Raw genomic sequence first — 17,545 nt, 5'->3', positions numbered from 1 at the left:
CCTTGGCTTAGAGCCCAACCAATGCATACCAACATCTTTGACTGTCGAAAGTATGGTGGCTCTCATGGTGGCAACCACCACAAGTAGCAACCAGAAGGGAGAAGCACAGGCATAAGGGGCGAGCCTAGGTCAGGAGGCCAGAAGGCTATGCATGAACAGGTCTCGGACGTGGTTGACTTGACAGAAGCAGAAAAGTTGGTACATGACCCTCAAGTAGGCAAGACACAGAAGGAAAGTAGAATGCAATCTACCAATGTGGAACTTACAGCTGGCACTTCTAACTTTCCCAATGAAGAGAGACTTACAAGTCCAATCCCAAAAGTGCCACTAGGGTCGTACATACAGGGGACAGCCAGCCTGGTAGCTGACTCTACTGACCAAAACCACACACAAGCAAAAGGTATGGATTTGGACCCTGACACAAGCTTATTTCAACATGAGGTAGTTAACATAAAAACATCACAGCATCAATCAATACGAGAAAAACTTTCAACCTCTGAGGGAAATCAAACAGAACCAGGCATTGGAAAGGAACTAAGTGGTATCACTCAACATGTTGGTTCATGTAAGAATCCTATCAGGGAGGGTGAAATCACGATGGGCAGAAAATGGAAAAGGCTTGCAAGAGAGAGGGATATCAGCACTAATCTGAACACTAGGAAAGCTTTAACAGAAATCTCTAATAACCCTTTGAAGATCTGTACTAGAGGTAGTCTCAAAAGACATTTTGATGAGAAAGAACATGAGGGGAAGAATCAAAAGAGAAGGGTGGACCAAACTGAAAACCTTCAACCAATGGCAGTGGCTGGCTCCCAGCCCTGCCATAATCAATGAGTCTCTTAACTTGGAACTGCCGAGGGCTTGGGAACCCTCGGTCAGTTAGAATCCTTAGGAATCTTACTAAGGAAAAGAACCCATTCTTAGTTTTCTTGATGGAAACTAAGAGCAGGAAACAAAAACTTGAGGAAGTGAGGTTGCAGTTGCAAATGTATGGGTGTTTTGCAGTCGATAGTGTCAACTTAAGTGGAGGAATTGCTCTTCTGTGGAGGGAGGAATGGCAAGTCAAAGTCATTAGCTACACAAAATGGCACATAAGTGCACTAGTACATGAGGTTGAAACTGGTCAAACATGGCAGTTCACAGGCTTTTATGGACATCCGGTAACTGCAAAGAGAAAGAGCAGCTGGACCCTACTTGAAATGCTAAAACCATCCAACCCTACTGCCTGGCTCTGTGCCGGAGATTTCAATGAAATATTGGACCAAAAAGAAAAGGTAGGAGGAGCTAGAAGACCTTATAACCAGATAGAAGACTTTAGAAGAGCAGTAGAAGCATGTGACCTCAGTGATATACACACTCAGGGAACTCAATTTACCTGGTCAAACAATAGAAGTGGGGGAGATTTCACAAAGGAGCGCTTAGATAGAGCGATGGCAAATAAAGAATGGAACTTGATGTTTAGTGATGCAACCTGCAGTGTACTAGCAGCAGTAAAATCAGATCACTCTCCTTTGCATGTCACAAAACAGAAGCCAAACAGTGGCAGGAAGAGAAAGAGCTTTTGCTTTAGATATGAAGCAGCCTGGGATCTAAGTGAAGAATGCCAAAGAGTTGTTTCTGAGGGGTGGAAGAGCCTTAATCTTGGAGGGCATGGGGCAGGTACAGTGAGACATAAACTGGAGGCATGCCAAAGGGGTCTACAGAAGTGGCAGCAAGAAACGAAGTTTTCCAACCAGAAGGCCACCAAAATAGCTTTGGACCAGATTCGACACTACCAACAAGTTGGGACTGGCACACATATCCCCTCCATGATTCAATTACAGAAAACAGTAGAAGATTCAATGGCAGTTGAGGAGCTAAAGTGGCGTCAGAGAGCCAAGCAACACTGGCTGCAGTTTGGTGACAGAAACACACGGTTCTTTCACTTACTTGCATCTCAGAGGAGAAAAACTAATACCATAAGATGTGTGGAGGATCCTCAAGGTAGGATTGTTGCTGAGCAAGAGGAAGTAGGGGAGGTATTCACAGGTTATTTTTCTTCCCTTTTTAGAACTTCTGTCCCAACTGGCTTTGAAGAGTGTTTGGGGTCTATGTGCTCAAAACTGAATGATGAGATGGCACAGTGGCTTAAAAATCCCTTCACCAAGGAAGAGGTAAGAGAGGCAGCCTTTCAAATGAACCCTCTTGGCTCTCCAGGCCCTGATGGGTTCCCTGCCCACTTCTTTCAGAAGCATTGGGAGGTAGTTGGAAATGAGGTCTGTCTTTTTGCCCTGCGGGTACTCAACCATAATGGCTCTCTTCAGGAAGTCAATGACACTTATATCTCACTCATTCCAAAGGTTGCAAGGCCAAAGAAAGTTGGTGAATACAGGCCAATTAGTCTTTGCAATGTTATCTACAAGATTGTTTCAAAAACAATTGCAAATAGGTTGAAAGTGATATTGCCTAGACTCATCTCCTTGAACCAAAGTGCTTTTGTGCCGAATAGACTCATTTCAGACAATGTTCTAGTTGCCTATGAAGCATTACACTCTATGAAGTCAAGGATGTCAGGGAAAAAAGGGTGCATGGCCTTAAAGTTAGACATGAGTAAGGCTTATGATAGGGTAGAGTGGTGTTTTGTCAAAGCAGTTATGGTAAAGATGGACTTCCCCTCCCATTGGATTAACCTCATTCAATCCTGCCTCAACTCAGTTTCATACTCTATCTTGGTTAATGGGGAAGCTCAAAGGAAGTTTAGACCCTCTAGAGGCCTTAGACAGGGGGATCCCATGTCCCCTTATATCTTTATTATGTGTGCTGAAGCTCTCACAGCTTTGTTGAACAATGCAGAACAATCTGGTCTAATTACACCTGCACCAATAGGGAGAGGTCCCATATCGGTCAACCACCTATTTTTTGCTGATGATAGCCTTCTCTTCTGTCAATCCAACCCCCAAGAGCTGGCTACTGTGCTTGACATTCTCACAGTTTATGGTAGAGCCTCAGGCCAAGTACTCAACAAAGAAAAGTCTTCCATTTTCTTTAGCAAAAACACCAGTCGGGGTGTGAGGGACCAAGTTCTGAAACAGGCAGGGGTAAATTCTTGTAGCAACTTTGAAAGGTACTTGGGATTACCAGCACTTGTGGGTAGAAGGAAAATTGCAGAGTTCCATAATCTTGTGGACAGGACTTGGGCTCGAATTACTAACTGGAAAGCTAAGTTCCTATCTGCAGCAGGTAAAGAAGTTCTTCTCAAAGCAGTATTGCAAGCCATCCCTACCTATTCCGAGTATTTTTCTGATTCCAAGCTCAATAACAAGAAAGTTGAATCAATTACTAAGGAAGTTCTGGTGGGGCTATAATGAGGAATCCTCAAAGATTCAGTGGGTCAATTGGAAACAGATTAGTCATAGCAAAGAGAGTGGGGGGCTTGGTTTTAGAGACTTTAGAAGCTTCAACTTGGCTTTACTCTCAAAGCAAGGGTGGAGAATCCTTCAGAATCCCACTTCTCTAGCAGCAAGGGTACTCAAGCAAAAGTATTTTAGCAAGACTAATCTGTTGGAAGCACAATTGGGGTCAAGACCATCCTTTGCATGGAGGGGTATCCAGGCAGGTTTGGGGATTCTGAAAAAAGGCCTCATATGGAGGGTAGGGAGTGGAAGCAAGGTGCACATATGGAAGGATAGCTGGGTCCCTTCCCTCCCTGCATTCCAGATTACATCTCCTCGACCAGTTGATTGCAGGTGTGATCAGGTCAGTGATCTCATTGAGGTACACTTGAAGACCTGGAAGGACTCACTCTTACAACAGCTATTTTCACCAAGGGAGGTTGAAGCAATAAAAGCCATTCCAGTAAGCGTGGGAGGTAGAGAGGATAGGATGGTTTGGCCGTATACTACCAATGGACAATACTCAGTGAGGAGTGGATACCATTTCCATCAACAATTGGAGGATGAATTGGAAGGGGAGTCATCAAATAGAGCTCGGGACAAGCATATTTGGAAGGGTATATGGAAGCTGAGAATCCCTCCTAGGGTCAAGATGCTTGTGTGGAGAGCATGCAGTGAGGCATTACCAACCATGGCAAATCTGAAGAGAAGGAAGATTGTGGGTGATGACTTGTGTTTTATCTGCAAGCAAGAACCTGAAACTTCTAGCCATGCATTATGGAGCTGCCCTGCTACACAAGATGTTTGGACCCAGAGCAGCAAAAAGATCCAGAGGATGGTGTGCCATAGTGACTTCATCTTTGATGTGTGGTCTCTCCTTGCTGAGAATTTGGACTCTAGTGAGTTAATACAATGTGCTGCAGTTTTGAAGGGTGTCTGGTCCAGGAGGAACGGTGTCCTCCATGGAAAGAACTTCTTGCATCCCACAAGTGTGTTTCAGAAGGCAGTAGAAGAGGCTAGAGCTTATGAAGAATCTGTCACACCCTCAGGTGAAACCAGTGAAAGTGTTCCAGTAGTCATCCAGAGGTGGAAGAAACCTGAAAGTAACTGGTTTAAACTTAATTGGGATGCTGCAGTTAGAGACAGGGAGGGGCGTATTGGCATAGGTGCTGTGGTCAGAGACTCCCAAGGTTTGGTTATAGGTACTCTCCGTGCTCAAAGGTCTCTCAAAGGCTGTTCATCGGATGCTGAAGCTTATGGTCTACTTGTGGCTGCAGTTTTTTGCAAGGAACTTGGTCTGCAGCAGGTCTGTCTTGAGGGTGATTCTAAGCATGTGGTGAATCTGTTACTTAGCAAGGAAGTGGACTGGAGCATGGGGGGTTGCCTGGTTGAGGATGCTAGGAAAATACTAAACTCAAGCATCAGGTGGACAGCGTCTCATGTCAAAAGGGAAGCAAACAAGGCTGCCCACCAGCTAGCAAAGTCGGCTTTGGTGGAGTCCGAGGATATCTATGATATTGAAGTGTGTCCTCAATGTATTAAGTCCATTGTGGCTTCAGAACTGTTGTAGTTTTCTCATCACTATGCTTGTTGGGTTGTAAAGTGTAGTGTCTGATTGTAATATCTTGGTTAATGAGATCAGTATTTCAAAAAAAAAAAAAGCACCAAACTCTTAGATGTTTATGTTATTCTCTCCATTATAAAATATAAGTGGCTCTGAAATAAAAAAGGTAGGCGATCTTTCAACTAGATTTTTCCATTTGCTAAATTTAGAATGCTATAACATCAATTTAGATGCCATCCTAAAGCAGGCTACCCATTCTAGGGCTTCAATATGACTCCAATGGGAATTCCATTGGAGCCCCATTGGAGCCATATTTAGGAGCTGTAGAATGAGAAAGGAATTTTTTGTAGCAAGTTCCCCTTCATTGACATTAGAGTTTCTAGATTTTATGGATTGTCCCAATTTACTTTTAAATGTCTTTCCATGCATATTGGACTGCTGACTTCAATGGAGCTATTTTGAAGTCATAGAGTACATTGGATTAGGTAAACCCTATTGGTCGCCTTGGTGTTTCTACAAATCCACACCTTATTGCAAGCATGAATATAAGGCTACATTATGATACAGCCCCAAATTAGGTCTTTTTGGGGGTTATATTGGACAGTTATGTCAACTGCTGTGTAGGTATATCACGTTTTTTAATTTATTACAAGCCAAATAAGGTCTTTCTTGGGGCTGATTTTCCTCAAATTGAAAACATACATCTAAGTTGAAAGCTCTTTTCCAGCTGGCATTAATGTATAGTTTGTGAGGTTTAAATGCAAATATACTGATGAAGTAAGCAAGCAGAGCCATATATAGTGTGCGTAATGCATTTGCACTCATAGAACAATTTCTTGTAGTGTGAACATTTGGCCTTGAAACTGTGAACTTTTGGTTGGAAGATTTGAAGCCTATCTACTTCCGAAGCAGTTGCAGTCCTGAAATATATGCATGGGACCCTCTTTTTCAAACCCACATTCACAGTAGGGGTTCATGGACTTGCTGATAGGTAGCCCATGCGAGAACAGAGAACAAATATCCTTTGTTGTGTACCCATAAATTATAGCAACTTTATGGTTTAGTTTGGAACCTGCCATTTACATGCAACAAGTACATGGCGGAGTAGAAAATGGATTAGAAAAATGGAAATGGTGTGAGCAAACGTATAGCAAGCTAAGTGTGTAACATTTGGCTGAAAATATAAGTTTGAGCATACAACAAATTTTAGATTAGTTTTGTCCAATTAAACTGATCGAAAAGGGCATGAAAGGGGGATAAGGTAAACAATTCAAACATTAACATACTGCTACGATAGTAGCAGTATGTTATGGCATGAAATGGGGGTGCTTAAAAAATTTTAGATTAGTTTTGTACAATAAATTGAGCTAAAAGGGCATGAAAGGGGGATAAGTAAACAAAAACTACTATGAGATATTGCTATGATAGTAGTAGAATGGAAATGGCATGAAATAGACATGTACTAAAAATTTTAGATTAGTTTTGTACAAACCTACTGAGCTAAAAGGGTATGAAATGTGACGCCCCCAAATCCCCACGCACGGACACGGGGAAATCGAGACGTCCGGATGATGACATCACGGGTCACCACCCTATCGACGTGTGCCAAGTGTGTGTATAAGCAACGAATGTGCACGAGAAACACGCAGCGAAAAGCAAAGTCAATAACTAAGTACCAGAATTTTTCTTAATTTAATACAGAGCTGTTTAAAACATACATAATAAAATATTACAAAGCACAAATATTATTTTTAAACCAAACAACAAAACTTAAACTTTAACTTCAGCACCCCGGCGGAGTCGCATCCTCGGGCTCAGCCTCCTCCTTTTCCTCGAACTCTGCACCAAAATCTACGATACCAAAAATGGTGCCGCAGGTAAGTAAAACCCAAACACCACTAGATAAAAACATATAAAACTCAAACAATATGCATGAAAGGATGCTAAAGCTCAAACCCATAAAATCATATTTCCACACACGCTAAAAATCCCATTTGGCCCAAAAACATAACATTTCCAAATATCATGCCAAAAGTCACATTTGGGTCATGTCAAACTCAAACCATTAACCAATTAATTAGTATGCACCGTGACCTCCCCTAGGGGTCATCCGCACACCTTGGCTCCTGTGCCACACCGCAGGTAACGACCACACGTGTGACACCTAAACAAGCGATGTCCAGTTTCGCACCCGGCGTGTTCGTAGCCAAGCATCCTCTAGCCCCCACTCCCGTTGTCGTCCAGTGACAACTCAGGGGACGTCACTCAGTATATTACGCTCCCGAGTGACCAGAGGAGCTCCACCGAGATAATAACCCATCCTAATTTGGGCTCGTGAGACACACGCTCCCAAAAACCATTTACGCCAACAAAAAACATGATTTTCTCACTTAAAATAAAATGCACATGTATGCAATATGTAACACACGCCTCATGGCACAAATAACCAAGCAATCACAAACAGACAGAACCAAGCATTCCGTCCTCAAACCATCCGACCCTCGAACTCCTCGGACTCAGTCCGGAATCAACCAACCAACAACAAATATTTATTGAATGAGCAAAATATATTTAAATCTAAAAAATAGGGTTTGGAAAATACTTACAGCGCTATATGGTATTTTTTGAAAGCTCGCGGTGTTGCAAACGGCGGAAGAAAAGCAACGTAACAGTGAAATTTCACTGTGGCCGTGGGTTGTAAAATACCCACTTTTGAACGGGGACAAACCAAAGCTCGGGATTGATAGGGAATGGTCTAGGGATGTTTATGAAGCTAGTGGAAGTGGAGTTTGGCTGTGAGTGGTGGTGAAAACGGCGGAGGAAGTCCAAAATACCCAAATTGGAAAGCTAGCTCGTGGGGACTGTTCCGGCGACGGATTGAGGTCGAAAATAGGTGGGTTAGGATGGCAAGGAGTCGGTGATGAAGTGGTGAAGAGGTGGTGGCCGGAGGTGGAGTGACGGCGGCAAATCGGAGCTAAAACCGTGCGGCTTGATGATGGTTTTCCGGCTAAACAGCGGCACGGTTGAGGATGAAAGTTGGTGGGTTGGTTCACCGGAGGGAGGAGAAGAGATTGGTGGTGGTGGTGTGCTGCATGGTGGCTGGTGGCAGTGGGTCTGGGCGGTTGGACGGAACGGTGTGAGGGAGAGGAGAGAGAGTGTCGCGCGGGAGAGAATCGGGGAGGAAGAGAAAAAAGAAAGAAAAAGAAGAAAAAGAGAAAGAAGAAAAGAAAAGGAAAAGAGAAAAAGAAAAGATGAGGGAAAAGAAATGAGGTCCAGTCCTCACTCTGGAAACCAAAGCAAGTTCGCCGAAAACGATATTAAAAATCGTAAAACGACTAAATAAATAAAACACAACATCAAATAAATTAAAAACCAATTTAAAACGCAATAATTTAAATAAATAAACCAATATATTGATTAAATTAAAAACAACCATTCAGTGAAAATACACGTAAAAGCGGGTCATCACATCCTCCTCCCTTAAAAACAAATTTCGATCTCAAAATTTGCAAGATCAAACACCAACTTGAAACAAGTCACATAATATCACATAAACCACCTGTGACCAAGATTAAGAAACGTACCGTCATTACTTAAACAAGTATGGGTACTGCTCTCTCATATCTGCTACTCTCTCCCAAGAAAAATCTTGAGCTAATGGATCTCCCCATGCCACCTTAATCAAAGGTATCGTCTTGGACCTCAACTGTTGCTCCTTCCAATCCATGATCTGCGATGGAACAACTTCATAAGTAAGGTCCGGTTGCAACTGAATACTCTCTGGGTCGACAAAGCGTGGCTCTTGTTGTCCAAAACTCTTCTTCAAGGACGATACGTGGAGGACATCATGAATATCCCCAAAATATTATGGCAAAGCAACTCTATAGGTGACGGACCCTACCTTCTCCAGAATCTGAAAAGGGCCAACATACCTCGGATCCAGTTTCCTCTTCTTACCAAAACGCTTAACTCTTCTCATGGGAGAGACTTTGAGATAAACCCAATCACCTTCTTCAAAAGATAACTCTCTCCTCTTGGTATCAGCGTAGCTTTTCTGACGACTCTGAGATGCCGCCATTTTATCTCTGATGATTCGAACTTGGCTTTGCATCTCTTAAACTATTTCGGGTCCAATTATCCTACTCTCCCGACTTCATCCCAATAAAAGGGCGATCTGCACTTCCTCCCGTAGAGAGCTTCATAAGGAGCCATCTGAATGGTCACATGGAAGCTATTATTATACGCAAACTCTATGAGCGGCAAGTGGTTTTCCCAACTCCCTTGAAATTCCATGACATATGCTCGCAACATGTCTTCAAGGGTCTGAATGGTGCGCTTTGATTGGCCATTTGTCTGCGGGGGATATGCAGTACTGAACTTCAACTTAGTACCCAATGCTGCCTGTAAACTCTTCCAGAACTAAGACGTGAACCTTGGGTCTCGATTCGACACTATACTCTTTGGTATACCGTGCAACCGCACTATCTCCTTGATGTACAAGTGGGTCAACTTACCCAAGGAATTGGTGTTATTAACAGGCAAGAAATGAGCACTTTTCGTTAACCGGTCAACAATCACCCAAACAGAATTTTTCCCACTAGGCGTCCTCGGCAAGCCCACTACAAAGTCCATCGTGATGTCATCCCACTTCCACTCAGGAATAGGGAGGGGTTGGAGCATACCTGTGGGTCTTTGATGCTCGGCCTTGACTTGACGTCATGTGTGACATTTCTCAACATACAAGGCAATATCCCTCTTCATTCCATCCCACTAATAATTTTTCTTCAAGTCCCGGTACATCTTTGTACTGCTGGGATGAACTGAATAAGGGGCCGTATGAGCTTCTGCCATGATCCGCTCCTTGAATTCTGAATCTTTGGGGACCACTCTACGATCTCAGAACCGAAGGATTCCATCTTTATCCATACTATAGTGCAACGGCCCTCGAGATTTTCTGACTCTTTTCTTGATATCCAGCAGCTTCGGATCCTTCCTTTGAAGAGTCTTCAATTCCTCAAAATCAGTTACCCGCATATCAAGAACTGAAGATAAAATCTCTTCTTGCTGTGAACTTTCAATAAGGAGCCTTCTCATCCCACAAAGCAAAGAATCCAATTCTGACGGCTAAGCTTCATCTTCCAAGTGCGATTTTCGGCTCAAAGCATCAGCAACTATATTTGCCTTCCCCGGATGATACTTGATCTCGCACTGGTAGTCACTGATTAACTCCAGCCATCGTCTCTGCCTCATGTTCAGATTCTTCTGGGAAAACAAGTGCTTCAAGCTCTTGTGATCAGTGTATACTTCGCAAGCTTCCCTATACAAAAAGTGTCGCCAGATCTTGAGAGCAAAAACAATCGCAACCAATTCCAAATCGTGTGTCGGATAATTCTTCTCATGGTCCTTTAGTTGACGAGATGCATAAGCAACAACCCGTCCTTCCTGCATAAGGATACAACCCAATCGGATAATTTAGACGTATCGCTGAAGACTACGAATGGCTTATGCGGTTCTGGAAGCGCTAACACTGGTGCCGTCGTCAACCTGTTCTTCAATTCTTGGAAGCTTCTCTCACACTTATCTGATCAAACAAATTCTGCATTCTTCCGAGTCAAAGCTGTGAGAGGTCCGGATAGGCGAGCAAATCCTTCCACAAATCTTCGGTAATATCCAGCAAGTCCCAAGAAACTATGGATCTTGCGCACTGTAGTCGGACGCTGCCATGACAAAATGGCTTCCACCTTACTAGGATCAACAGTCACTCCGTCTTGGGAAATCACATGCCCAAGAAATCTGACTTCCTCCAACCAGAATTCACTCTTGCTGAGCTTGACATATAACTGGTGTTCTCTCAATTTCCCAAGAACTAGATGAAGATGATACACATGCTCTTCAACATCTCGGGAATAAATCAGAATATCATCAATGAATACTACCACAAAGGAATCCAGATAAGGTCGAAATACTCGATTCATTAAATCCATGAAAGCAGCAGGGGTATTGGCTAATCCAAATGGCATCACCTTAAATTCATAATGCCCATATCTCGACCTGAAGGCAGTTTTGGGCACATCCTTGTCTCTGATCCTCAACTGGTAGTATCCCGACCTCAACTCTATCTTTGAGAACACAGCTGCTCGTTGAAGCTGATCAAATAAATCATCGATCTGTGGGAGAGGATATTTATTCTTGATGGTCACCTTATTTAATTCTCGATAATCAATGCACATACGGAGGGTTCCATCTTTCTTTTTAACAACCAGAATTGGCGCACCCCACGGCGAAGTACTTGGTTGAATGAACCCCTTTTCTACCAGCTCTTGCAATTGAGTCTTCAACTCTTTTAATTCAGCCGGTGCCATGTGGTAAGGAGCTTTATGTATAGCCGCTCCAGGTTCCAAGTCTATAACAAACTCCATTTCTCGAACAGGGGGTAGTCCAGGCAAGTCATCCATAAACACGTCCGGATATTCTTCCACAACGGGAATGTCTACCAAAGACTTCTTCTCAGACGGCGTAGACACCATCTGAACTAAGAAGGCTTCCGCTCCCCATGCAATCTCTCTTTTTGCTTGAATTGCCGATACAATTACCGGCTTTTCTTTTAGCTTACTCCCCCCAAATTCCAGACGATCACCATCTGGAAGCTGAAAGCTAATTACCCGACTTCTGCAATTAATACTCGCAGAATATCGGTATAACCAATCCATCCCGAGAATGATATCAAAACCCAACAGTTTGAACACCACCAAATCAGCATCCAAGAACCTTCCATCAAAATTTAATGGGCATCCCAAAGCAAGCTTGGAACACCACACCATTTCACCATTGGGTAGAGCCACTACCAATGACTTCGGCAAAGGTTCCGTGACCAAATTACACATCCGCGCAAACGTGGAAGATACTAATGACTGTGAAGCACCCGAATCAAACAAAGTGCAAGCATAAAACTCATATAAACGGACTCTCCCTGAACCAAACACATAACCCATGAAATCCAAATACACAAAGAAATCAAAGCACACCAAAAATCAAATCCAACATAAAATTAAATTAAATCCATACCTGTGATTACTCCAACATCATGGGTCCCTGGTGCCTCATCATCCACATCTCCGGGTGTGACAGCATAAACCTGGGCTTGCACTGCTTGTCTTGGATTTGTCCTTCCACCGCGTCTACCTCCACGGCTTCCTTGAACTCTGACAGGGCACTCACGAGCAATATGTCCCACTTGGCCGCATCGGTAACATTGGGGTCCACCACTTAGCCGACACTCGCCCTCATGAGCTCTATTACAAACTCTACAAATTGGCACCCGTCCTCCTATATGAACACCTGAGGACGCTTGCAGTCGAGTTCTGGTCCGCTGAATAAATTTCTGAGGCGAACCCGAGCTGCTTCCTTCACCCGAAAAACTCTGCCTCTTATGTCCCGGAGGGGAGCCCATACTTAGATTATTCTCTCACTCCACAAGGGTGGCCACATCCACTAAGTCCTGAAAAGTGGATATCCAGTGACTGACCACCATACGGCGTATATTAGGGCGTAGTCCCTCCTGGAAATGCTCAGCTCGCATTTCCTCTGTGGCGATGAGGTGGGGAGCAAATCGCCCAAGTTCTATAAATCTTCAGTTGTACTGTTCCACTGTTGTGCTCCCTTGGACCAAATTTGAGAACTCTCTTGCCTTTTGCTTCCTTACATAAGCAGGAAAGAAGCGATCATTAAACTCTTTCTTGAAGCGCTGCTAGGTCATAGCGGCGAAAGATCCCAATTCTGATTCCAGCATCACCCTCTTGGTATTCCACAAATTAGAAGCGGTGCCTTGCAACAGATAGCTGGCGTAGAGTACTTGTTGCGCCTCGGTGCAACCACACACCTCAAAAGTTCTTCCCAAGTCTTTGATCCACTTTTCAGCTTGAAGTGGATCCTCTTCTCCAGTGAAGTGTGGAGTTCTATGAGCCAGAAAGCGCTCATAAGTGCATCCAGCTTGCACCATGCCACTAGGCCCTCCTGGGTATAGCCAAGGCCCTCCCTGAGGTGGCCAAGGACCTTCTGGTTGTGGCCAAAGCCCTCCTTGTTGTGGACAAGGCCCTCCTTGTTGTGGCCAGGGACCCCCTTGTTGTGGCCAAGGTCCTCCTTGTTGTGGCCAAGGCCCTGCCTGCTGTGGCCTAAAATTTTGCTGCATAAACTTCGTCATCTGCCGTATTGCTTGGGCTATGGAGTCATCTCTTGATGTATCGTCCCGTGGCTCTTGAGTAGATTTCCTTGGTCTCACCATTTTTCCTGCCACAACACAACCTTTGACCCCCTTTAAGAAAACAAATAAAACCAACATAAAACCAAAAACCAAAACCAACACCACATAGCAAGAAACGAAAGAAACCGGCATGCAATAACATAACTAAATAAATAAAAACAAGCAACCAAGTTCAAACAAATAAAACAAATCAAATAGCAACTTTACTTAACATAATTTTTAAAGCCACAACTTTAAAAACATTCTGGTACTACCAACGGGGACATGTGGTTTTACCCAGAGCCAAACCGCTTTGATACCACCTGTGACGCCCCCAAATCCCCACGCACGGACACGGAGAAATCGAGACGTCCGGATGATGACATCACGGGTCACCACCCTATCGACGTATGCCAAGTGTGTGTATAAGCACGAATGTGCACAAGAAACACGCAGCAAAAGCAAAGTCAATAACTAAGTACCAGAATTTTTCTTAATTTAATACAAAACTGTTTAAAACATACATAATAAAATATTACAAAGCACAGATATTGTTTTTAAACCAAACAACAAAGCTTAAAATTTAACTTCAGCACCCCGGCGGAGTCGCATCCTCGGGCTCGGCCTTCTCCTCTTCCTCGAACTCTGCACCAAAATCTACAGTACCAAAAATGGTGCCGCAGGTAAGTAAAACCCAAACACCACTAGATAAAAACATATAAAACTCAAACAATATGCATGAAAGGATGCTAAAGCTCAAAACTCATAAAATCATATTTTTCCACACACGCCAAAAATCCCATTTGGCCCAAAAACATAACCTTTTCAAATATCACGCCAAAAGTCACATTTGGCCCATGTCAAACTCAAACCATTAACCAATTAATCCGTATGCACCATGACCTCCCCTAGGGGTCATCCGCACACCCTGGCTCCTGTGCCACCCAGCAGGTAATGACCACGCGTGTGACACCTAAACGAGTGATGCCCAGTTCCGTGCCCGGCGCGTTCGTAGCCAAGCATCCTCCAGCCCCCGCTCCCGTCGTCGTCCAGTGACAACTCAGGGGACATCACTCAGTACATAGTGGATAACATGTACTGAATATAAGGAATAATTAATCAGAACATAGTGGATAACATGTTTGGTGGGGTGGTAGTTAGATGCAGACCTAGTGGTTAACATTAGATGAATTTTTGTCAGGCATTGTTGCTGAGTATAGTGAAGCCATTCAGGCTAGTTGCATACCCGGTAGGGTAAGAGTTGTTTAGAGCAAAACCTCATTGAGGTGCTTTGGGTTTGTTTGTCCAAATAATGGGTACTTTGGACGAGAAAGTAAAGTTGCTTAAATGTGACAAGTCCAAAGATTTTAAAAGGAGACCCTGAACTTCCTAACTCCAGTTGAAATAGTTTGAACTTCCTGGTATAATCCATGAAGTTGAGTGCTAAACTGAACTGTTTACGGTATAGGGTGTATCTTTTTTGATTTTCCAACTGCATCCAAGGTGTTAAGTATATTTGTCATGTGAAAAGGGGCAGAAATGTAGTTCCAAATATGTAGCTAATGGGTTAGATTATTTCATCCTAAAAATTAGAGAGAATAGATGCCTGACATTGTGTTAGGGAAATGAAAGGGGCGAAATATTTTCCCCCCTGTTGCAGTTTCTGTGAAAAGTTGAACAGCTTTTCACATTTAAAAAAAAGAGGGGTCAACTACCAATGATTTCTATTTTGTAACCTGAGGAACTAATGGCCGATTTTTAGGCACTTTCAAACATTCTTATTTACTTAGAACAATTAATGGTGGCTTCATAATCTGAATAAATAAAGTGATGAAAAAGAAACAACTCCTTATAGTGGAGATAAATATTGTTAGGAACATGTTCAAAGAAAGCATATTCAGTCACATATTGTACTTATGGGAATAAACATTGTAGGTATTAATGGTGATATCTGGAAAAAGAGGCCGGAGGGGAAGAATTAGACCTCGACGTCTGCTCATAGTAGCAAGCCCTAGTGATGAAGCTCCAGTTCAGGTGCCTCCAACAAGGAGCCTAAGGGATTTCGTCAATCCCATATTTAATGCATCAACTGGAGCAGTACTAGCAGTGGGCAAAGAAGTTCCAGATTTGGTGCATCCCACGAGGAGCCTAAAAGATGAGGAGGATATTTATGTTGATGCCTCACAGGAAGCAGTACCAGCAGTGGGCATAGAAGAGTCTCAACCCGATGTACAACATGATGGAAATGAGGGGGCTAACAGCACAGGTTTGTCAGTATAGTATCAACCTGTTGCTCATAACATGTATCTATACTTTCTCAAGTTTATTTGGTAGTGAACCAGCTAACGTGTTAACTAGTTTATTTATGTTTTCACAGTTACAGTGCCACCCATAAAAAAAAGAGGTAGAGGGCCTGCTAAGGGTACTATGTTTGAGAGGTTACGAAAGATGGGGAAGATCCCATTAAATATAAAGGATGGGCATAGAGGCCCATCATGCAAAAATGCCACAATATTCACTAGTCAGGTGAGCTGGATTATAAGAGTACATGCGGATATGAGACATGCAAGTTGGAGTGTGATAGATGACAGGGAGAAGCACGAGCTCATCAATCGTGTTAGAGTAGGAGTTCAAAAATATATGGTTTATGTTGTGATTTATGAATCATGTGATGACAGTTTTCGAATGATAAGAAGAATGTGATATAGTCACTATGTCTATGTAGGCTGACTTCGTGTTGGATTGGAGTAGAGACAATCATCGCGAAGCTGTAGTAAACACACTAGCTGATAGGTACAACGCTTACCACTATGAATTACACAATCACTACAAGAAATTTGCTTCGCATGAGGAGGCATTAGCTGGTCGGAAGGAATGGGTGGAGCCACATGTATGGGAGTGGCTATGTCAAATGTGGGCCAGCCCCAAATTCAAGGTAAGAGATTCTGGTTTTATAAGAAGATGCAATTTGAGTCCATACAAGTTGAAGTTTTTTTCATCCATCTACAAATATATACATATTTATACATAAATACACTTTCAGGAGATCTCATACATAACTCTAAGTGCATGACAATATTTATTGCTTGTCATATTTCAGGAGCAGTCTCGTAGGAACAGTAACAACAGGAAAAAATAGAAGATTAAACATACAAGTGGGAGGAAATCATTTGTTAGGCTTATGGAAGAGAGGGTAAGCTAGCTGTGTCATTAATAGAAGTGGGTGTTATGTGTTTTGATAAAAGGGATTGAGGCTTAACTAGGCACGTAATATGATAGAGTTTTACAAAGAAACACACTGGTCCAATAAGAAGGGTAAATTTATCAATGCAACTAGTGAACACAATTATGTGAGTTACCCTAATCGTATTCTGATTTCTAATTATATAATGGGCTTATGCATGGCTGATTTTAAAATAGCATTTACGGTGTTATTGTATAACCTTTCAGAATCTAATGCTTGAGAGGTTGGGTGAGAAAGAAACTGAAGAGGATGTTGAACTTGACAATGGTGATGTTTTCAAAGAGGTGTTGGGGTTCAAATCTAGCTATGCACTAGGGCTGGGCCACTCTATCATACCTGAGCCCTCCCTGCTCCTGAAAAAGAACAAGGCATTCAAACGTATAGCTGAGGAGAATGAAAGGAACAAGGAATCTACTGACTTCTATAAGAGTAAACTAGAAGCACTGCTGGGTGATATGGCTGAGCTGTGAAAACAGTTTTTTGAGCATGACAAACAAATCATGGCCATATCATCACATTTGGGGTCAAGTAGGGAGTCTCAACAAGAGACTCAAGGAGATGCATAACATCTGAAATATATTGTAAAGGTTTTTTGAAGAAGGTCATGGGGATATAACTAGTTTTTGTTCCCCCTATTGGAAATGGAAACAATTATAATGTATTTGTTTTGATCAACCGTGGGGAAAGGTTGGGGGTCATGTTTTGAGAAAAAAGGATGGGAGGTGTTCCATGTAAGTGGACACAATTTTTGTTTTGGGAATTCCATAAACTAGTTTAATATGGGAATGGGTACTAGATTATTAGATGTGTTACCATCAGGTGATGGTTTGCTACTGAATGAGTGAGTATATATTTCATTACAACTATGAAGTAGTGTTTGGAAGGCTCTGGATATATATGTTACTTGAGTGGGTACAGATTGCTAATCATGTTATTTTTTCACTGCAAGGAAACACCAGTAGTGCATTAACGGATCTGCATATAAGGGTTCCAGCAGGTCTTTTTTTTTTTTGTTTTTTTTTTTTTTTTTTTTTTTTTTTAGTGATGGAAGGCATTATTGGAAAGTCATGGAAGTATAATGAAATGGCAACCACCAAGCGAAGTGACCTACATAACTTAATTGGACA

The 17,545-nt window shown here is 42.7% G+C and overlaps 1 protein-coding gene across 1 annotated transcript; it reads left to right on the top strand.

Annotated features, from left to right (window-relative positions):
• Positions 1 to 830: 830 nt before the first annotated feature.
• LOC122278504 lies at positions 831 to 16,888 on the top strand. The gene is made up of 7 exons (XM_043088687.1): positions 831 to 3,332; positions 3,385 to 4,906; positions 14,376 to 14,428; positions 15,110 to 15,440; positions 15,552 to 15,700; positions 15,900 to 16,109; positions 16,625 to 16,888. Exons 1-7 carry the CDS (start codon positions 831 to 833, stop codon positions 16,886 to 16,888), a joined length of 5,031 nt encoding a protein of 1,676 aa, XP_042944621.1.
• Positions 16,889 to 17,545: the final 657 nt, after the last annotated feature.

The sequence above is a fragment of the Carya illinoinensis genome, chromosome 10, assembly GCF_018687715.1.
Source record: "Carya illinoinensis cultivar Pawnee chromosome 10, C.illinoinensisPawnee_v1, whole genome shotgun sequence".
Classification (NCBI taxonomy): domain Eukaryota; kingdom Viridiplantae; phylum Streptophyta; class Magnoliopsida; order Fagales; family Juglandaceae; genus Carya; species Carya illinoinensis.
The sequence above is the reverse complement of the archived record's forward strand: the minus strand, read 5'-3'. Positions and strand labels throughout refer to the sequence as shown.